This window comes from Bos taurus, chromosome 3 (genome assembly GCF_002263795.3).
Source record: "Bos taurus isolate L1 Dominette 01449 registration number 42190680 breed Hereford chromosome 3, ARS-UCD2.0, whole genome shotgun sequence".
Taxonomy (NCBI): Eukaryota; Metazoa; Chordata; class Mammalia; order Artiodactyla; family Bovidae; genus Bos; species Bos taurus.
The window spans coordinates 100,571,196-100,592,976 of NC_037330.1; the positions used below are offsets into that span (position 1 = coordinate 100,571,196).

Genomic DNA, 21,781 nt, shown 5'->3' on the forward strand with positions numbered 1-21,781 from the left:
ATGCATCCTGGGACACGTAGTTCATTCAGTTCCTAGAGGCACCCACTACAGAAGCAGAAAAACTCGGTTTCCCGACAAGCTTCACGGTGGGGGGGGGGGCACTGTGACTGCGCGTGTTGCTTCCAGGGAAACGTAGTTCGGTAGCCTCCATCGCCGGTTGTCTCCAATAGAGGCGAACTCAATTTCCCAAGTGGCGCCGCAGAGGCCAGTCCGAAGTCGGGCTTTCCCCGCCTACCGTAAGGTTTGAACTGGGCGGTTTCAGTGGTTACTGGCACAGTTTCAGTGTTATGGTGCCAGAGTTGTGAGTCTGGGGACGTCTAAACCAAGATTCAGCATCTTCAATTCCCAATTGATATCTGTTTATCAGGGCATCCCGCTTTTCCCCTAATTTCGCAAGGAAGCCGCTCCCCCGACTAGTCCCAGAAACGCAGTTTTGGTCTGACTATTGCTTCCTTACCTTTAGTATTGCATCCCCCAACTCACCTCTTTAGAGCTTACGTTGTGGTCTTCCCTGGGCTGTGTCTTTGGTGTCCACAGTGTGGGGAGCAAGGGCACAAGACGCCAGGGAGCCAGACCCTTGCTGCAGTCTATGAGTAGGAGCCTGAGCTGGTCTGAGCAGCTCGACGCGCTTCTCAATGCTACGGACCGAAATGTGAACAGGATTAAGGTGAGGGGGCTCCTGAGTCCCCTACTCCCTTGTTTAGGGGATGTGAGTTAATAGATTGCAAAACAGAACTCATTGACCTGTGCATTTGTTTCTTTTGTAGCAGCGGCTGTATCCACTTGGAGTCTCTACCGGGGGTAAATATTGTCCCTCAGCCTTTCTTTCCAGTGTTATCCACTGTTCCTTCCAAATTCCAACTTTTCTTTTCCTGAAGAAACATCTGTTCCCCCCTCCGCCTAAGGGGCTTTCCACTTGTCCCTTCCTTTTTCTCTCAGCAGGAGACCTGGCTGGGACTTGGATTTCCCCTCGTGACTTGCCTACTGAGTCAGGAATCCAAGCTCAAAAGGCTTGGGCTCTAGAGGCTCCCGTATTTCCAGAGAGGCTAAACTGGGCTGAGGCCCACAGTGCATCTTCTCTCAGGGATGAAGTTACTATTCTTTGATCCCAGGCTCAGGTGAGGCATGGTGTGTATATTTGGGGTTTGTGTGACTGTGTAACTGATGAGGTTACCGGTGATTGGGGAGCTCATGGGGTTTTTCTGCCTGGGTAGGTGACTGAAGCACTACAGCAGGCTGTCCAGGGCCTGCTGGAAGAGCGAGAGGAGCAGAAGTACCAGATCTCTGCCCTGGAAGGTATCTCATCATTCTTTTCTTCATATACACAGCCTCAAATGTGTGTGCACATTTTGTGGCTCTTCTATTGTCTGTGCACTTGTGTCTTGATTTGCAAGTGGAGTCTGTAGGCTCATGTGTGATATTCTTAGGGGGCTGATCCCCTACTTGTCTCACTGTAGCATCACTAAGGTTGCTGCAGGGGGGCCCAGAGCAAAGGGTCCTTCTCCTGGAGCAACATCTGGAAGAGATGAGAAGGGAACTGCAGGGCCTTCGAAGCCAGGTGCAGGAACAGGCCCAAGCCCAAATACAGACAGGACCACAGAAGTGCAGTGCCACCAGTGGCCTTCACGAAGAGCTTCAGAATGAGTAAGTGATGGGCAAAACCTTGTCTTCTTCAGCCCTGAACTCCTGGTACTCTGGTAGCCTCCTCTGGGCTTGTTAATTGGTTTTAGAATGACACTGCTATTATCCCTGAAGGCAGCAACTGCTGTTCGAGGAGTCACAGATTCTTCGGGAGGAACTAAAGTTGCTACGGGACCAGCTGAGTGAGTAAAAGATTGAGGGTGTGTATGAATTCACCTCTTCCCTTTTCTGAAAAGCCTTCTTGCTTTCCTTATAAATGACCATACCTTTGATAGCTTGAGCTACCCAGAAACCTGGCCGAGTATTTTGTCTTTTCTCATATGGTATGAGTGTGCATCTCCAGTCAGCTTGGAAACTGCCCAGTAGCTGGACCAGAATGTATTTGTCCGTTTTCAGTGCCAGGCTGGGTGCAAGGCAGGGAAGGGGAAGGAAGGAAGTTGGAGACGTTCCCTCACATTTTCTCTCATCTGCAGGCCAGCATCAGGAGCTGCTGCTGAAACAGATAACTGAGAGGCGGCAAGCTCAGGCCTGCAGCTGGAAGGTAGGACCAGGATCGGACCTATCTGTTCATCTCTCCCTTTGGAGGCCCCTTCCTTTCTATATCTATCCTGTTTTGCAGACAGGCCAGGATACCCTCTCCTACTCCTATCTCTTTCCATCTCTTCCTTGTACTGACTCCACCTCCCTCCAAAGCTCTTCTTCCCAAGCCCTCTGCTAAAGGACATGAGAAACTATCTTTGTCCCCATGAGGGCTCCAAGCGGGCTCAAGAGGCTAATCATGGGGAGGCGGGTGCTCCTCCTGGAGAGGTAGAGGTTTGGTCCTACCTGGCCCTATGGTATGGCAGATGTTGGATCAGCTGCAAAGTGGCCAGGATGGCAAAGGTCACAACCTGGAGGCTGTCAGAACAGAGGTCCAGGATGCCTGGCAGGAGCATGACCTCCTCAGGTCAGGGGGTGTGGGTGCTTATGGCTGTGGAAGGGATTTGGCTCACAGAGGCCAGGCATTGGGGACCAAAGTTCAGCTATCTCAGATTTGACATGAGCTGGTAGGGAAGGTATGGTAGGGGGTTATAGCCCATATGGGCAGTACTGCACATTTTCTTTACTTGACACAGTGTCTCTGAGGTATCTCTGTATTTAGAGGATAAAGAGGGAAGAGACTGGAATCCTAGCCTCAGGAAGGAGGACAGGTCAGGTCTGTGCTGGGAGGGCCCCCTTGACCCACTGTCACCATGTCTACCTCTGATTCTTCCCCCTTTGCAGGACTTCTGTTCATGTCCTCCAATCTAAGCAGCCCACCTTCGCCATGTCGCTTTCTTTATCTACCTCTGAAGTCAGGCTTCTGGACAGTAACAGTAGCAGGGAACTTTTAAGGAAGCTAGGTGAGGGTAAGGCAGGAGGCTGAATCTGAGTGGTGCCTGGATGCCAGCTGCCTAATTGTTTGACACTGGATAGAATGGGGTCTCTGCCTCTTTCTTTGGAAATCTATCAACCTCTGTTGCTCCTTATCCCATCAGGCCTGTATGTCCCTCCCCAACAGGGCCCAAGTCTAGGTCCGTGTGTACCACAGTGCTTGCTGGTGATTCGTTCTTTTTCCCCTTTCTCTCCTCATAGATCTCCAGAGGCATACCCTTTCGAACTCGGAGCCCAGCAGCTTTCAGCTCCAGGCCCAGAGCCTTGAGCAAGAGGATGTATTCTTTAAGGGGCCCAGGATACTCCTAAGTGACCTGTAAGGACTTGTAATATAGTAGGATGAAGTCTTCTTTGCTCATCTTCCCCTCCAAGGTCCTGTTTCTGAGTTGCCTGCCGCTCCGCTCTTGATCTAGTTGGTGTTTGCCCTCCCTACTGAGGCTTGTCACTGCCTGTCCATCCCTGTCTACCAATTGCAATAAAATGGTTTAACCCTTCCCTGAGATGACACCACCCTTATGCAGAAAGTGAAGAGGAACTAAAGAGCCTCTTGATGAAAGTGAAAGCGGAGAGTGAAAAAATTGGCTTAAAGCTCAACATTCAGAAAACTAAGATCATGGCATCTGGTCCCATCACTTCATGGGAAATAGATGGGGAAACAGTGTCAGACTTTATTTTTTTGGGCTCCAAGATCACTGCAGATGGTGATTGCAGCCATGAAATTAAAAGACGCTTACTCCTTGGAAGGAAAGTTATGACTAGCCTGCTGCTGCTGCTAAGTCGCTTCAGTCATGTCCGACTCTTTGCGACCCCATAGATGGCAGCCCACCAGGCTCCCCCATCCCTGGGATTCTCCAGGCAAGAACACTGGAGTGGGTTGCCATTTCCTTCTCCAATGCATGGAAGTGAAAAGTGAAAGTGAAGTCGCTCAGTCATGCCTAACTCTTAGCGACCCCATGGACTGCAGCCTACCAGGCTCTTCCGTCCATGGGATTTTCCAGGCAAGAAAATGTAGTGGGGTGCCATTGCCTTCTCCGATGACCAGCCTAGATAGCATATTAAAAAGCAGAGACATTACTTTGCCAACAAACGTCCATCTAGTCCAGGCTCTGGTTTTTTCAGTGGTCATGTATGGATGTGAGAGTTGGAGTGTGAAGAAAGCTGAGCGCCGAAGAATTGATGCTTTTGAACTGTAGTGTTGGAGAAGACTCTTGAGGGTCCCTTGGACTGCAAGGAGATCCAACCAGTCCATCCTAAAGGAGATCAGTCCTGGGTGTTCATTGGAAGGACTGATGCTGAAGCTGAAACTCCAATACTTGGGCCACCTCATGTGAAGAGTTGACTCATTTGACTCATTGGAAAAGACTCTGATGCTGGGAGGGATTGGGGGCAGGAGGAGAAGGGGGCGACAGAGGATGAGATGGCTGGATGGCATCACCGACTCGATGGACATGAGTTTGAGTGAACTCCGGGAGTTGGTGATGGACAGGGAGGCCTGGTGTGCTGCAATTCATGGGGTTGCAGAGTCATACACCACTGAGCTACTGAACTCATGTGTTTGTGAATCAGCACCCACATGGGATAGGCTCAGCTGTACCTTTTCTTCCTCCTGTTACTTGACTGCTTCCTGCCACCTCTCTCTCTGAAATCCAAGTTCATGGGCATTTATGACTGTATCTTCTGAGTACAGACCCTGTGCTCAGTGGAAACTGGAAGGAGATGGAAGCTCCCAGTCTGGTGGGTAGAATGAGGTAGGCCAGTGCTTGGGGCAGTACTGCTGTGGGGATGCAGAGGAGGACAAGACATTCTGGTGGGCCCTTGACCTGGGCAATAGAAGGAGTCCTCTTTTTTTTTTTTTTTTTTTCAGCTTCTGCCTCTTGAGGCTGTCTCTCTGGCCCCTTTATATCTCTTCATCCTTAGCAGCTCAGGCTGTGATTCTGTAGCAGTCTCCTCTTTGGTTGGTCTTCCAGCCTCAACCTCTAATCCAGTGGCTTTCAGGATTTTTTGACTGGGACCTCTAGTAAGAAATAGTTTACATTGTATTGTAGCCTAGTAAATATACATGTCTGTATTTATTAACCAAAACAAATTTTATGATTCAGTACTTACTAGGAGTTAGACACTCTGATATTTCCTGTTATATTAAAAAATGCTTTTTAGCTATTGGTTCTGATCCTTCCTCCACTTGGATGCTTTCTGGAAAGGATGTCTTCCTAAGCAGGTAAGGGAAGCTTTACTTTTTCCTTACCTGGGCTTTGTATTCTGGACAGTGCATTCCAAGATTTCCCTAGAAGTAGTAGCATCTCACTGAGGTCTCATGAAGTCTCTTCCTCTCCTAAACATAGCCAAAATAATGTTATTTATCCACTAAGTGGATTTTTCTTCTTTGTTAAACTTTTTTGTAACTTATAGTTTATTTTTTATTGAAGGATAATTGCTTTACAGAATTGTGTTGTTTTCTGTCAAACCTCAACATGAATCAGCCATAAGTATACATATATCCCCTCCCTTTTGAACTTCCCTCCCATCTCCCTCTGCATCCCACCCTTCTAGGTTAATGCAGAGCCCCTGTTTGAGTTTTCTTAGCCATATAGCAAATTCCTGTTGGCTTTACTATGGTAATATAAGTTTCCATGTTACTCTTTCCATACAGCCCACCCTCTCCTCCCCTCTCCCCAAGTCTGTTCTCTATGTCTGTTTCTCCATTTGTGCCCTGTAAATAAATGTTTCAGTACCATTTTTCTAGATTCCGTATATATGCATTAGAATATGATATTTATCTTTCTGACTTACTTCGCTCTGTATAATAGGTTCTAGGTTCATCCACCTCATTAGAATTGACTCAAAGGCATTCCTTTGTTTAAATTAATTTTAATGGAGTATAGTTGCTTAACACAAATGGATGATGGTTCTTGAACTTAATGCATACCAGTCCTGGTATGTATTTGTCCTGAGCTAAGATGTGCAGTGGACTCCCAGCTCTTAGCTCAATCTAGCTGGGAAGAGGAGACAGTTACCTGAAATAAAAGCACAATAAAAGGCTGGGGGTGAGTAGGGCAGAAACGGATGCTGAAACTGAAGTTCCAATACTTTGGCCACCAGATGTGAAGAGCCAACTCATTGGAAAAGACCCTGATGCTGGGAAAAACTGAGGGCAGGAGAAGAGGGCGACAAAGGATGAGCTGTTTGGATGGTATCCCTGACTCAGTGGACATGTGTCTGAGCAAACTCCAGGTGATAGTGAAGGACAGGGAAGCCTGGTGTGCTGCAGTCCATGGCGTTGCAGAGTCAGACAAGACTTAGCTACTGAACAACAACAAAAGTGTGCAGTGGACTCCCAGCTCTTAGCTCAATCTAGCTAGGAAGAGGAGACAGTTATCTCAAATAAAAGCATAATAAAAGGCTGGGGTGAGGAGGGCAGGAACTATTTCCTGTTATGGGGTACATTCAAGGCCCCGACTTAACTAGCAGACAAGTCATGAAGAGTGGGCCTCTGACACCTGAATAGCTATAAGGCAGTCCTCAGGGTTTCTTTCCCTTCAGCATTAGGGAGATTGATGAGAGTGGAATGACAAAGATCAGACCTGGGTCAAATATAACCTGTTCAAACAACCCCCAAAACTTCCCATCAAGGCTCATCTTCCTACTGAAGCAGGTCAAGGAAACCCTGTGTTTTACATCTTTGACTGGGGAGGTGATACATCTGGCATAATGATATTATTTAATCTACTTGCTACCAGTACTCTGCTTATTTATCAACTCTTTTGCATCAACGTCTGTGGAAGACGGGTTTGCAAGGGTGCCAGGGCTCCAATAGCAATGTGGAACAATGGTATTTGAACTGTCACCAGGTGGCAGCACATGATTTGCTGCCAGAAGAATGATACAGAAAAGGCTTTTGGCCAAGGAAACTGGGCCAATGTTGATCTCTTTTCTCCCTTTAGGGATCCTGTAAGCTATCTATCTTTCTATAACAGTGTCCTGTTAAGGTTACTCTCCTGCTAAAAAACCTTTGATAATTCTCACAGCATAAAAAAGAAAGGACAAGTCTGGCACTTAAACTGAACTCACATTTAACCTTAGTTGTGGGATGTGGGATCTAGTTCTCTGATCAGGGATTGAACCCAGGCCCCCTGCATTATGAGTTGTGGAATCTTAGCCACTGGACCACGAGGGAAGTCCCCTTTCTTAAACATTGCCACCAAGAATGCACACAATCCACTTATTCAAATTCCACTCATCTGTCAAGACCCAGCAGGAGGCAAGCCTAAAGATGTCGGAAAAGAGGTCTCCAACCCTAGGGAGCATTGATGCAAGAAGGTCCATACTCCTTTGTTTCTTTACCTGCTTTTTTTTTTTCCCATGGAAGCTCTAATCCTATTCCAGTCTGCTCAGGCATGAGATTATGACTGCCTGAGGTCCAGGCATAGGGAAAACAAGAGGAATATGTACCTGTTGAACAGCTGAACAAATTCTATTCTTTGCCCTGTTTTCAAGCCAGCAATGGCACCCCACTCCAGTGCTCTTGCCTGGAGAATCCCATGGACGGAGGAGCCTGGTGGGCTGCAGTCCAATGGGGTCACTAGGAGTCGGACACGACTGAGCGACTTCACTTTCACTTTTCACTTCCATGCATTGGAGAAGGAAATGGCAACCCACTCCAGTGTTCTTGCCTGGAGAATCCCAGGGACGGGGGAGCCTGGTGGGCTGCCATCTATGGGGTCGCACAGAGTCGGACACGACTGTAGCGACTTAGCAGCAGCAGCAGCAGCAGCAGCAAGGGTTCCCTTCTCCAAGAAGCCCTCACCAAATCGAATCTCTTGGTTTAGATGAGTTACTCGCTCAGCATTTCTATTAATTGCTCTTACTATCTCAGGTCGCTAATAATTCACATCAGTTTTCTCCCCATACTATACTAAGATCCTGTCGGACTCTGCGTTCATACAGCTTTTGCCTACTCAGACAGTTCTTACTCAGCTGTTTCTTCTCCAACCCAAAAGCCGCGCCAGTCGAGTCCATTTTCTGTTGGCTTTATCAATTACCAAGAGCTTATATGTTTGGCATTTTGATTGGCCCATTTTATGTTTACTGTCCCGCCCTCTGAGAGGCTCCTGGACTTGGGTTTCCCCCAGGTGTATTCCCTCCCTCCTCCTTGGTTCCGCCTTTTCCACACACTGCCTCTTCTGTTTTTACCTCTACTTTCTTCCTATTGGCTCCCTTAGTCCTCCAGAGTTGGAGCTTTGGGTTGATGATTGGCTTCTCTGAACGCCCATCACGTGGTATTCCTAGCGCTAATTGGGCAATTCCACCAGCTCGTTTTTTTTCAAGGATTAACAATTGATTGGCTGTTCTGAGCGAGGGCTTGAGGTGAGGGGCGGGGCTAACTAAACCCCGCCCCCAACTCCCCTGCCCTGCGGGGCAGGCGTTTCAGTCGCTCGCGGCCAGGGAGCCTAGCGGCGCTCCCAGCTGCCTTCTTTGCTTCCCCGGCCGGATCATCCTGCTGGCCCCGCCGAACAAGCTTGGGGAGCGACCCCGACTTGGGGGTCATGGCAGTAGCCTCCTCGCCCTCCGCCGCCGCTGGCCCCGCCGAGTCGTCGGCTTCTGCGAGAGGGACCCCCACCGCCTCCGCAGGCTAAGAGCCGCTGCCGCCTCCGAGCAGTGAGGGGTACTATGCTCCCTCTTTGCCTCCGCCTCCCCTTCCCGCCTGCTCAGGCACCCCTCTCGCTGCTCAGTCCCGCCTCAGGTAACGCCAAGAGAGCGCGTGGGGCACGAACCCAGGGCACCCGGCCCGCGCGCGCTGCTGCTACCCGCCTGGGCTCCGGAGCATTGGTGCTCGGGTGTTTTAGCACTGGCAGAAGTCAATCGCTTCCCGGAGGCCCTTCTCTCAGCGGCTAGGGAAACTCCTCGACCCCTTCCCCTACTCTTTTCACTTCCCTCAGGGTCCCGGGACAGCTCCCCCTCTCTCCCCTCCCCCCGCGCCTTCTCTCTGCCCTCTTCAGAGGCCCGGAACCCGTGAGAAGTTCGTTCATAAGTGGGACCTGGTCCCCGACTCCTCTCAGGCACTTTTCCCACTTTAGAGACTCAGGACCCTTTCGTTTCCTCGGAGAACTCCTGTGTCTGAGACCTTAAGCTTCACCCTGTCGGCTCTGACGGAGATCTGTACTGTCAAACTTTTCTCAGACATAATCTTCCCTCATCCATTTCTACCCTCAAAAGATACTTTCTTCCTCTCAGGCACTACTAGCTCCTTTTCAGTCCTCCCCTGTCATCCCTCTTATCCCAATCTCTCCTTTTCCCTCCTTTGCCTTTTATCCTTCACTTTGAACTATCTGGACTAAGCCAGTATTCAGATTTAGCTAGAAGTGAAACCGGGTTTGTCGAATTTAAAAATAAAAACCTGTCAGTTTATCCCTCTGGGCAGGGTGAGGAACCTTGCTAAATAATTTGGACTTTATTCCGTAGGTATGGGGAGCTTTTAAAGCTTTTGTAAGCAGGAGTTTGGTATGGTTGATTACCTCTGGTGAAAATATGGAGGAAGAATTCAAAGTGAAGACTTGGAGGCAGACAGCCTAGGTAGTTTGGAAAGTAATGTGCTAATCCAGGTCAGAGGAGAGTGAAGAGAATGGCATGCAATTCCATGTGCTCCCAAAACAAAGTGGAGAGAATTAGTGGGAGATTTCTAACCTGACTGATGGGATAGATTGGTAATATTAATTGAAATAGAGAATAAAGGAGCAGTTATGAGGGAAGGTAATGAATTTGGTTTTGGACAAGTTTAGTTTGAAGTGTTTTTCAGATATTATTGTGGAAATCTGGGTCTGAAAGTTGGAAGAAAGTCTGGAACTGGATACATATATTTGAGGGTCAACTAAGAATATATGCAGGATATTTGAAGCCTTAGTATGGGATGGTAATGCTGAAAGAAGAGATGAAAAGGGCTGTGGACCAGGAAGAATATCATTGTAGGGTAGTAGACACTGAGAAAGAGAGGTTAAAAGAATGGGACAAGAACTAGAACAGAGTGGCATTATGATAGAAGCCAAAGGAAGAAAGGATCTCAGGAAGGGAGAGGGTAACTATCAGTGTATGATACCAGTATAGTGAGAATTAGGAAGAAACCACTGAATTTAGTAATTAGGAGATCACTTGTTTTCTTTGAAAGACACTTTAGATAGCTTGATGGTGGGAATGATGGATGGCAGTAATCAGATCATGATGGATTGAGGAACAAATGTGGAACAGTGAATAAAATTCCTTGTTCAGCAACTGTGGTTGTGAAGGAAAACTGATAGTAGTGAAACACCTTTGTTGAGGTTATTCTATAGGTTACGTGTCATAAAGATGCTTTATAGATCACAACAGCCTTGTTTAGTATCAGCAGTATCCCTCTTTTATGGTTGGGAAGGCTATAGGCAAGAATTTGAAAAAAGTCTAGTTCTGAAACCTATGTTCTTTCCACTATGGCACATGTGTGTTTTTCTTAGTATGAGTGAAACAGTTTTGTAGGTTGAAGGGAAATTTTATTTATATGGGGAAATTTTAATATGTTGAGTGTTTCATTTTTTGACACCACAAGAATAGACATTAAGTGTGGACACTGATGTGGTTGGAGGGAAAGTGAGCGAGTTTAAAGATGGTCTTATTTTCTTGATGTGCTCGGTTATCTGTGGAGAAGTCAATTATCTTTGAAGACTGAAGGAACTATGGTGAGTTTCTGGCTTGAGTTTTATGGCCTTGGAAATCTTGAATGGAACATGAAAGAGGGGTGGATTAAGGATTAAACAAACAAAAAATTGCTAACCACATGTAGGTCCAGTAATATTTATAATAATGGGGCCTAGCACCATGGATTTTATACTTCTTCAGCAGCCTAAGAGCAAGAGGGCAAAAAAGATGATTGGGTGGATCCAGAAGTGGAATTTACAAGAAAGAAAGATAAAATGGAGAGTAACTTTACATTGCTAATGATAGTGTGGGAGATGTGATGGACTTTGAGGGTCCAAGCTGGGGCTATAAGAAATAAAACGTTCATTGGGGCTAATGTACTTGGAGAATAAGGAGACAATCAGAAAGGTGGTTGAAGACTAGGTTTTTTAAGAAATACAAAATGAGAAAGCTGTGAGTTCAATATAAATATAGTTTCAAGGTAAAAACTAAAAACAAGATGTAACTGTCTCAGTGCTGTTGAAGGGGAATAGAGATTATTGAACTAGTGGGAGGATAAGGGACATGACATATTATGTCACCAATATGGATGTCGTAGTTGCTCACTATGAAGCAGGAAATGGAACAGATGAGATGCTGGGTCCTATATGTGGGGCTGCTCATAATTAAGGGACCCAAAATTGAGTTGGACACTCCTTGTCACTTGTTCAAAAGCAGTACTAGGTGGTACAAGTACTTGTGTGCTTGTGAGTGAATTAATGTTGAGATCCTCAGATACTTGCCTGATACACTGGATGTATGATGTATTCTCTCATACAGATATATATATATATATTTGGGATGGTGGTCTCAAACAGTCTCTTGTAATTTAAAATATTTTAGGTCTGGCATGCTGCAGTCCATGGGGTCGCAAAGAATCGGACACGACTGAGCAACTGAACTCAGGCCTGTTTAGTTCTGTTTAAAAGTGTATATGTTGAGAAGCTAGGCTAGACTCTCCAACCCATTATCCCCAATAACATTTTGTACTTATGTTATTTATAAAAACAAAGTTACACATTTTCATATTTATATGTACTCATCCTCTGGCTTATTTAGAGTAGAAAGCTGACTTGCTTTAATGATTCTCTTTCCATGTGAAAATTTTTACGAATATAATTCCTGTGTCGTACATTTCATTTTTCTGCAAAATGAATGTTGTATTGGAATTTGAAACCTATGATAAGGGCTTTTATGAGAATTTCATCTTCCAGGAAATGAAGCCCAATTATTGCATTGAATAGTGTAGGTGATGGTGAATATTTTAGACTCACATTGTTATATATATTTTCCAAGTCATCATATGGAGATGACTTCAGTGTGGTCACACTGGTGTTACTTTTATTGAGGGAGTGGTTGTTTCAGAGAAAAACTTACTTGTGATAATTTTTATTTTATTTATTTTTATTATAAAAAACTTCATCATCATTATTATTATTTTATGGCCACACCATGTAGCATATGGGATTTTAGTTCCCTCTGCAGTGGAAATGCAGAGTCTTAATCACTGGACCACCAGGGAAGTCTCACTTGTGACTATTTTTTTAATGTTTGGTGGCACTGGGTCTTTTTTACGTTTGTGGGGGCTTTCTCTAGTTGCTGCGATTGGAGGCTACTCTTCTTTTGGTGCTCGGACTCACTGCAGTGGCTTCTCATGTGGTGGATCACAGACACGAGGCGCACAGACTTCAGTGGTTGTAGTGCATGGACTTAGTTCCTAGACCTGGGACTGAACCTGTGCCCCTGCGTTGGCTAGCAGATTCTCATCTACTGTACCACCAGGGGAGTCCTGTGATAATTTTTAAATCTTACATTCTTGACAATTTCAGAAAGACAGTGTGACAAAATTGTAATCCATCCTGTTATGATTAACTATATGCTTGTAGGCAAAGTTCTTATGCTCTGAGCTTTTTTTAAAAAATTAATTTTTGAAAAGGTAATACATTCAAATAGTTAGTTGCCCATTTATATATTTTATGTAAGCAGCAAAAATCTCACTCCTATTCCTAGTCCTCCCATGCTCCCTTCCTGACTGCTTTTACTAGTTTCTTTACATTTTTTGAGACTTTCTTTAAGCAAATGCTTACAAATATGAATATGTAATCTAATTTTTTCTACTTTTCATGCAGAAGTTAGTCCATGGTCCCCACTGTTCTGCACCTTCAAACTGTTACCCCCAAACTACTTTTTCACTTAATATATCTTAGAGATCTTTCCAGTTCAGTACATAGTTTCTGCTTTTTTAATTTTTAAAATTTAATTTATTTTTACGGTTTTTGCTCTTACCCTTTGTTTATTTTTTGGCCACATCTCGCACCTTGCAGGATCTCAGTTCCTCAACCAGGGATTGAACCTGGGACATGGCAGTGAAAGCCCAGATTCCTAACCACTAGGTCATTGGGGAACTCCTGCTTTTTAAAAAAAATTTTTTTTTGCATCATATTCATTGAATGGATGTATTATAATTTATTTCTAGTCAAATAAATTAGTTCCTTATTGTGTTGCTTCTAGTCTTGTGATATTATAAGTAGTTCTATGATGGAGACTGTTGAACATATGCATGCCATCTTACATGTGTGTAAGGCCATTTGTGGGATAACTTTGTAGAAAGTGGGATTTCTAAGTTAAACGATGTATGCATTTATAACTATGAAATATATTGCTGAATTGCTTTCCTTTGCTGCTGCTCCAAAATGTACGTTGCCTGTTCACTCACCAACATTAACTGTATCACAGTTACATGGTGCTTTCTGTGTTCCAGATACTAAGTGCTCTATATACATTACTTCATTTTATCTTAATAACCTCCTTTGGGTTAGGTGCAATTATTATCTCCATTTTTCAGAAGAATACTTAATGAGTAGAAAATTTAAATGCCTTGCCCAAATCACACAGCTACTGTGGCAGAAACTCAAGCTAAGTACTCTGGCTCTAGGATCAGTGTTAGCAGTATTATGTTTTGCTGTTATCAGACTTGAATTTTTGCCAGTCTGATAGAGAAAAATGATAGCTCAGAGTAGTTTTAAGTTTTAAAATATTATGTTATTAAGATCAAGGATTTTTTTATAGTTTGATCACTCATATTTCCATTTCTGTAAACTGTGTGTCTAAATTCTTTACCTATTTTTCTTTTGAGTCATAGATCTCTTTCCTACTGTTCTGTAAGTCTCTTTCTCTTGATTTATAATATATGTGTATTTATATATGTATATGGGCTTGCCTGGTAGCTCAGACAGTAAAGAATCTGCCTACAATGCGGGAGACCTCGGTTTGATTCCTGGATCGGGAAATTCCCTGGAGAAGGAAATGGCTACCCACGCCAGTATTCTTGCCTGGAGGATTCCATGGACAGAGGCTACAGTCCATGGGGTCCGAAGAGTCGGACATGACTGAGCGACTAACACTATGTGTACTATGTACTGTGTATCATATATATGTATGATAAGATGATAAAATACATGTTTTTTTTGTCTGAAGTATTGCAGATATTTTCCCATTTTGACTGTTGTCTTCTGACTTCTTTTATTCCCATGCAGAACTTTTAGATTTTTATGTAGACAAACTTATCAGTCCTTTCTTTTATGACTTTTGGTTTTGAGTTATAGTTAGAAAGACCTTCTTCATCTCAACCCTTAGTTTTTTAATCTGTCCAATGGGAATAAGAAAACAGAATTGTTGTAAAGGTCAAAGTGCTTAGTGAACTGCAAACCGTAAATCATTATACAGATGAAATATGGTGTTTGTTGTCTTCTGAACAAATTGTATGGAGGATGTCACCTCTTCTGCATTGAATGGAATGTGCTTAGTCGCTCAGTCATGTCTGATTCTTTGCACCCTTTTGGACTATAGCCCGTCAGGCTACTCTGTCTATGGGATTTTCAGGCAAGAATACTGGAATGGGTTACCATTTCCTCCTCCAATTAGATGGAATAGGATGACAATTTTTTTTTTCTGCAGTGTGGGAAACTAGGATGGTATTGATCTTGTGGTCAGTGTTTTTCTTGGACAGTTTGCATGGTATTTTTTTTTTTCAAAAGTAGGCACTGTGGAAATCATGAAGTATTTTTGCACACTTAATCTTGTTTTTTTGTATTAGGTATAATTGGAATCTGACTAAAAGGTCTTAAAAATTGTTTTACTTTTGCATTAGCTATGGTTCACAAATTTGCACATTATTTACTTTGGGTATTATATTTTTACTGATTGGTAGGAATTTGTAATTTGGGAGGACCTTTCACTTTGTATGTGTGTGAGATTATAAAACTAATGCATGTTTGTTAAGAAGGAATTGGGAAATAGAGATGATTTTAAATTATTTATATCTTCCCCAAATTCAAAGACTCTCAGGGTTCTTTTTGTGTGTGTGTCTATATTGTCATCACTAGCTCTCTATGGCTTGGCATAGTGCCTGGCCCTTAAGGTGCTAAATAAATATTTGTTGACTGAATGAATGGATGGATAAATATGTGTTTACATAGAAGGTATGGAAGTTCAATGACATAATTATTTATTTTAGTTTATTCCTGCTGTAAATTTTTATTCATACAGTAATATTAAAATTTTTATGCCATACTCATTTGGAGGTGAGTAAGTTCAAGTCTAATTCTTCATGGAGCTCATAGTCCAGTGAAAGGGATAGATAAGCAGCCATTAAAATACTGTATGATAACTGTTATAACAGAGCTTTGTGCAAGGCATTATCAAAACACAGCAGAGATTGAAGAGTCAGAGAACACTTCCCATATGAGATGATCCCCAGAGAGCGTAGAAGAGGTCAAGAAAAACACGCCAGAGGGAAGGAATATTCCTTCTAGGCACTGAAGTATGACTAGGGCACTTTAAGTAGTTCCCTATGTTTGTAGCAGATTGTGTCTGTGGGTAAAGAAATACAAATAGATGAGGCTGGAGATGTGGCCAGGGGCCAAATAACAAAGAGCCGTTGTGTCACACATGAAAAATTCTCAGATTTATTCATTTTGGAGAGTAAATTGGGAGAGGTGTGAGAATGAAGTTAGGAAGACCAAGAAGATGTTGAATACAACAGCTAGAATGAGGTGAACATCATTTAAGCTGAGTTAGGAGGGGAAAGCTACACTTGAACGAAGGGTTAAGTCTGGGGTATAACAATTAGGCCAGTTTTAGTAGAGCAAAGTCTTTGAATGCCGAGCTAAGAAATTTTATATGCAATAGATGTCATTGAATTTTTTTAACCATCATAAATGTTGAATTTTTTAAATTGTCATGTGTTGTGTGAACTGTTACAGGTTGCAGTTTGCTTCCTTCTCAGTTCAGTTCAGTTCAGTTGCTCAGTCATGTCTGACTCTTTGCCACCCCATGAACCACAGCACGCCAGGCCTCCCTGTCCATCACCAACTCCTGGAGTCCACCCAAACTCATGTCCATTGAGTCTGTGATGCTATCCAACCATCTCATCCTCTGTCATCCCCTTCTCCTCCTGCCTTCAATCTTTCCCAGCATCAGAGTCTTTTCAAATGAGTCAGCTCTTTGCATCAGGTGGCCAAAGTATTAGAGTTTCATCTTCAACATCAGTCCTTCCAATGAACACCCAGGACTGATCTCCTTTAGGATGGACTGGTTGGATCTCCTTGCAGTCCAAGGGACTCTCAAGAGTCTTCTCCAACACCACAGTTCAAAAGCGTCAATTCTTCTGTGCTCAGCTTTCTTTATAGTCCAACTCTCACATCCATACATGACCATTGGAAAAACGATAACCTTGAGTAGACGGACCTTTGTTGGCAAAGTAATGTCTCTGCTTTTGAATATGCTGTCTAGTTTGGTCATAATTTTCCTTCCAAGGAGTAAGCGTCTTTTAATTTCATGGCTACAATCACCATCTGCAGTGATTTTGGAGCCTTCCCCCACTGTTTCCCCATCTATTTGCCATGAAATGATGAGACTGGATCCCATGATTTTAGTTTTCTGAATGTTGAGCTTTAAGTTTTTTCACTCTCCTCTTTCACTTTCATCAAGAGGCTCTTTAGTTCTTCTTCACTTTCTGCCATAAGGGTGGTGTCATCTGCATATCTGAGGTTATTGATATTTCTCCTGGCAGTCTTGATTCCAGCTTGTGCTTCTTCCAGCCCAGCATTTCCCATGATGTACTCTGCATGGAAGTTAAATAAGCGGGGTGACAATATACAGCCTTGACGTACTCTTTTCCTATTTGGAACCAGTCTGTTGTTCCATGTCCAGTTCTAACTGTTGCTTCCTGACCTGCATACAGATTTCTCAAAAGGCAGGTCAGGTAGGTGGTCTGGTATTCCCATCTCTTTCAGAATTTTCCACAGTTTATTGTGATCCACACAGTCAAAGGCTTTGGCATAGTCAATAAAGCAGAAATAGATGCTTTTCTGGAACTCTCTTGATTTTTCGATGATCCAACGAATGTTGGCAGTTTGATCTCTGGTTCCTCTGTCTTTTCTAAATCCAGCTTGAACATCTGGAAGTTCACGATTCATGTATTGTTGAAGCCTGGCTTGAAGAATTTTGAGCATTACTTTACTAGCGTGTGAGATGAGTGCAATTGTGCGGTAGTTTGAGCATTCTTTGGCATTGCCTTTCTTTGGGATTGGAATGAAAACTGACCTTTGCCAGTCCTGTGGCCACTGCTGAGTTTTCCAAATTTGCTGACATATTGAGTGCAGCACTTTCACAGCATCATGTTTTAGGATTTGAAATAGCTTAACTGGAATTCCTTCACCTCCACTAGCTTTGTTTGTAGTGATGCTTCCTAAGGCCCACTTGACTTCACATTCCAGAATGTCTGGCTCTAGGTGGGTGATCACACCATCGTGATTATCTGGGTCGTGAAGATCTTTTTTGTACAGTTCTTCTGTGTATTCTTGCCACCTCTTCTTAATATCTTCTGCTTCTGTTAGGTCCATACCATTTCTGTCCTTTATTGAGCGAATCTTTGCATGAAGTGTTCCCTTGGTATCTCTAATTTTCTTGAAGAGATCTCTAGTCTTTCCCATTCTATTGTTTTCCTCTATTTCTTTTCATTGATCGCTGAGGAAGGCTTTCTTATCTCTCCTTGCTATTCTTTGGAACTCTGCATTCAAATGGGTATATCTTGCCTTTTCTCCTTTGCTTTTCACTTCTCTTTTCACAGCTATTTGTTAGGACTCCTCAGATAGCCATTTTGCTTTTTTGCATTTCTTTTTCTTGGGGATGGTCTTGATTTCTGTCTCTTGTACAATGTCACGAACCTCCGTCCATAGTTCATCAGGCACTCTCTATCAGATCTAGTCCCTTAAATCTATTTGTCACTTCCACTGTATAATCATAAGGGATTTGATTTAGGTCATACCTAAATGGTCTAGTGGTTTTCCCCACTTTCTTCAATGCTTCCTTCTGGCTAGTCTGAAATGATGTTGAAATCTTTTATGCCTGTGAAATAATAGAAATGTTATCAAAATCGTCTCTAAACAAATGAAATTTCAGACTGGAATATGAACCTTTATTTGGAAAGTATACACACGTGCACACACATACACACACACACACACACAGAGTGAAGACCCATGAAAATAGGCATTGTTTGCCAATACCTTTTGTTAATAGTTATCCAGTGGTTAGGACTGCTTTTTCACTACAGGGCACTCTGTTTGGTCTTTGGTGGGGGAAGCTGCTTGGCATGGTCAAAAAAACCCTCCCAAAACAAACCAAAAAAACCCTGCAAAAGCCCTCTTAAAGCTCCATAATTACATTAAATAATACATTTTTATTTTTGAAGTGGAATATTTTTCCTGAATTTAAATCAGAAAGAAATATTTTAAGGAAGCAAATCCCTATCAGAAAGTAGAAGAAATGCCAGGTAGTGTGCTGTCGTTGGGCTTCCCAGGTGGCTCAGTGGGTGAAGAATCTGCCTGCAGTGCAGGAGATGCAGGTTTGATCCCTGGTTGGGAAGAGCCCCTGGACGAGGGCATGGCCCCCCACTCCAGTGTTCTTGTCTGCAGAATCTCATGGATAGAGAAGCCTGGTGGGTTGCAGAGTCAAACATGACTGAAGCAACTGAGCATGCATGCGTGCGTGCTGTGGTTAATACGAACTTAACTGAATTACTACATCTTTTATATTTTTATTTCTGTACACTCACAATTGAATGTTTTCAGAGACTCAGGTTCATTATACATTGACTGTGAAATTATTTGCATTTTGCTATATTTATTATCAATATAGCATTACAGATAGTTTAGAGTAAGAGTCAAGAATGAGTCATACATTTCCACCCAAAACAATATTATCACTTTGGTGTAATTCCTTTTTTTCCAGTGCATAATTTTATATAATTATTGATTATTCAGTTTTTGTATTTTTGCCCTTCCCTCTTCCCATTTAACATATATCGTAAATTTCATCTCATGTCATTTAAGCTCCTGTGGTGGTAGGGATGAAAGGGTGATTTTTATTTCTAACCCCTTTTAATCTAAATTTTTAAAAGCAAAAATTAATGCAAGATAATTGTGAAAAAAAAAAAAAAAAACTGAACAGAAATGTATTCCATACCAAAATGAGTCTTGTATAATCCTCTCCTCCATCAAGATGACAGTTTAATATATGAATGCCTCTAAATTGTTTTTTGGTTATATATTAATGTTTACTGTTTAAAAAATAAAAATAAGATTGCACTGTACATTTTGTTTTGCAACATACTATGGTCACTGGACAGTGAAACTTGAACATCTCCCTATGTTAGTATATATAGAACTTATCTCATTCTTTGAATGACTATATAATACATTATTTGGATATACTACAGTTTATTTAACCACCCTATTGATGGATATTCGGATTGTCTCCAGTTTTTTTTTTTTTTTTTCTGTTACTGACAGCATGTAAGTTAATACATTCTTGTATATATATATTTTATGTGCTTGTAGTTAAGTGTCACTTTTAATGGCTGTAAAGTATTCCCTTTAGTAGAAATGATACATTTGGGAGAGAAATAAGATTGAATAAAAAATATTTTTGGTGAATATTTTTTGACAATACTTTATATTACTAATTTTGTTTTGCCTCTTATCAGATTTTTCCTTCGACATCAACTTTGTAATGTAAACTGTAGAAGAGCCGGCCCTAACCCCAGGAACCTAACTTCCTCTTTTCTCTTGATTGCTTTTATCCCCAGTCTCTTAAATAGCCTTCTAACTCAAAAGAAGAGGTGAGTAGCCTAACTGACCTAAGTGGTCTTCTTAAATTCAAATAGGAAAATTTATCAGGAAATTCCCTGGCAGTTCAGTGGTTAGGACTCTGTGCTCTCACTGCCAAGGGCCCTGCTTCAGTCCCTGGTGGTGAATGAAGATCCCACAAGCTGAGTGGCCAAAAAAAAAAAAGAGAACACTTATCAAAATAGAGATTATTTTGGAAATTCATACATCCTCTTAGTATTTTAGCATGTCAGCTTATTTGAATAGGATCCAATATGAGTTTATCCTGTGTCAAGCTTCATGTTCCAGCATACAAAATTTTAGATACATTTGGTGTACTTAGAAGATGAGCCTCTTGCCCGTCATGCATCACATGTTTGTGGGGAACCTGGTGCTAAACCGTTTGTAGACGACTTCCTTCTGAGTCGGGATTTTGTGGGTAGCAGAGCAGTTCTTTCATTGTGATCTATTGAAAGTCAGTCCATGACACAAGGATTTGAAAAAAATAAAAAGAAATTAAAAAAGAAAAAAGAAAATCAGAAGGAATTTCCTGGCAGTCCAGGGGTTAGAGCTCCACGCTTTCATTGCTGAGGGCCCAGGTTCAGTCCCTGGTTGGGGAACTAAAATCCCAGAAGCCAAAAAAAAAAAAAAAAGATTGAAAACCATACTTTTTATATCCAGATTACAGTTATGGGAAATAATAGTCCTCAATTCTCTCCTAGTTAGATCATATATGTAATATCATGTACATTTTTTTGCTATTGTGTTTTAGAGGGCCTTTGATGATTTGGAGGGTAATTAAGGCTAAACTTTAAAGAAGATAACCAGGAATCTCTTGATGCCCTGTTCTATAGGAGACCTTAAAGGCTTGTGTGTTTCTGCCCTGAAGAAAACTTGGTAACTGAAAAGGTATCATAAAGAAGAAAACCAAACTTAATTTGTTATATACTCGCAGCATCCAGAACTAGGGTTAAGGTTGGGGTTGGGGAGAGAGGAAAGGGAACTCATTTTTACTGCATGCTTACTATGTGTTAGGACTTGCCTTGTGCTTCATCAGTTCAGTTCAGTTCAGTTGCTCAGTCATGTCCAACTCTGCGACCCCATGAATCGCAGCATGCCAGGCCTCCTTGTCCATCACCAACTCCCGGAGTTCACTCAAACTCACATCCATCGAGTCAGTGATGCCATCCAGCCATCTCATCCTCTGTCGTCCCCTCTTCCTCCTGCCCCCAATCCCTCCCATCATCAGAGTCTTTTCCAATGAGTCAACTCTTCACAAGAGGTGGCCAAAGTACTGGAGTTTCAGCTTTAGCATTATTCCTTCCAAAGAACACCCAGGGCTGATCTCCTTTAGAATGGACTGGTTGGATCTTCTTGCAGTCCAAAGGACTCTCAAGAATCTCCAACACCACAGTTCAAAAGCATCAATTCTTCGACACTCAGCTTTCTTCACAGTCCAACTCTCACATCTGTACATGACCACTGGAAAAACCATAGCCTTGACTAGACGGACCTTTGTTGGCAAAGTAATGTCTCTGCTTTTCAATATGGTGTCTAGGTTGGTCATAACTTTCCTTCCAAGGAGTAAGCATCTTTTAATTTCATGGCTGCAGTCAGCATCTGCAGTGATTTTGGAGCCCCAAAAAATGAAGTCTGACACTGTTTCCACTGTTTCCCCATCTTTTTGCCATGAAGTGATGGGACCAGATGCCATGATCTTCGTTTTCTGAATGTTGAGCTTTAAGCCAACTTTTTCACTCTCCTCTTTCACTTTCATCAAGAGGCTTTTTAGTTCCTCTTCACTTTCTGACATAAGGGTTTTGTCATCTGCATATCTGAGGTTATTGATATTTCTC

General features: G+C 42.7%; 2 protein-coding genes across 15 annotated transcripts in view; both read left to right on the top strand.

Annotated features, from left to right (window-relative positions):
• On the top strand, positions 1–3,548 carry CCDC163 (CCDC163 homolog). Of its 7 annotated transcripts, none has more exons than XR_009494000.1 (6): positions 1–241; positions 538–667; positions 768–801; positions 940–1,118; positions 1,215–1,296; positions 1,428–1,508. XR_009494000.1 is itself a non-coding variant. In XM_059885161.1 (6 exons), exons 1-6 carry the CDS (start codon positions 590–592, stop codon positions 3,361–3,363), a joined length of 429 nt encoding a protein of 142 aa, XP_059741144.1. In that variant the 5' UTR covers positions 1–589; the 3' UTR covers positions 3,364–3,548. The 7 variants fall into 7 exon arrangements, 1 of the variants encoding a protein (XP_059741144.1); XR_009493999.1 differs by having other exon boundaries at positions 1–236; XM_059885161.1 differs by lacking the exons at positions 940–1,118; positions 1,215–1,296; positions 1,428–1,508 and adding exons at positions 1,593–1,616; positions 1,760–1,823; positions 2,115–2,182; positions 3,256–3,548 and having other exon boundaries at positions 1–667; positions 715–801.
• Positions 3,549–8,480: 4,932 nt separating this feature from the next.
• The window catches only part of TESK2 (testis associated actin remodelling kinase 2), a 139,252-nt gene continuing 125,951 nt past the window's right edge, over positions 8,481–21,781 (top strand). For 3 of the 8 annotated variants that reach the window (XM_024990168.2, XM_005204887.5, XM_010803744.4), the window contains exon 1: positions 8,481–8,794. The gene's annotated coding sequence lies outside the window, so the exon portion shown is untranslated. Of the gene's footprint in view, positions 8,795–19,804; positions 19,940–20,697; positions 20,835–21,781 lie in introns of all 8 variants that reach the window. The other 5 variants (XM_059885157.1, XM_024990170.2, XM_059885158.1 and 2 more) reach the window with 3 other exon arrangements.

Excerpts from the sequence above, each read along its gene's own strand:
- CCDC163 (XM_059885161.1), top strand. The coding sequence starts at position 590 with ATGAGTAGGAGCCTGAGCTGGTCTGAGCAGCTCGACGCGCTTCTCAAT. Across the intron at positions 802-1,592 it reads ACTTGGAGTCTCTACCGGGG|GACCACAGAAGTGCAGTGCC; the intron begins GTAAATATTGTC and ends AAATACAGACAG. Across the intron at positions 2,183-3,255 it reads CTCAGGCCTGCAGCTGGAAG|ATCTCCAGAGGCATACCCTT; the intron begins GTAGGACCAGGA and ends CTCTCCTCATAG.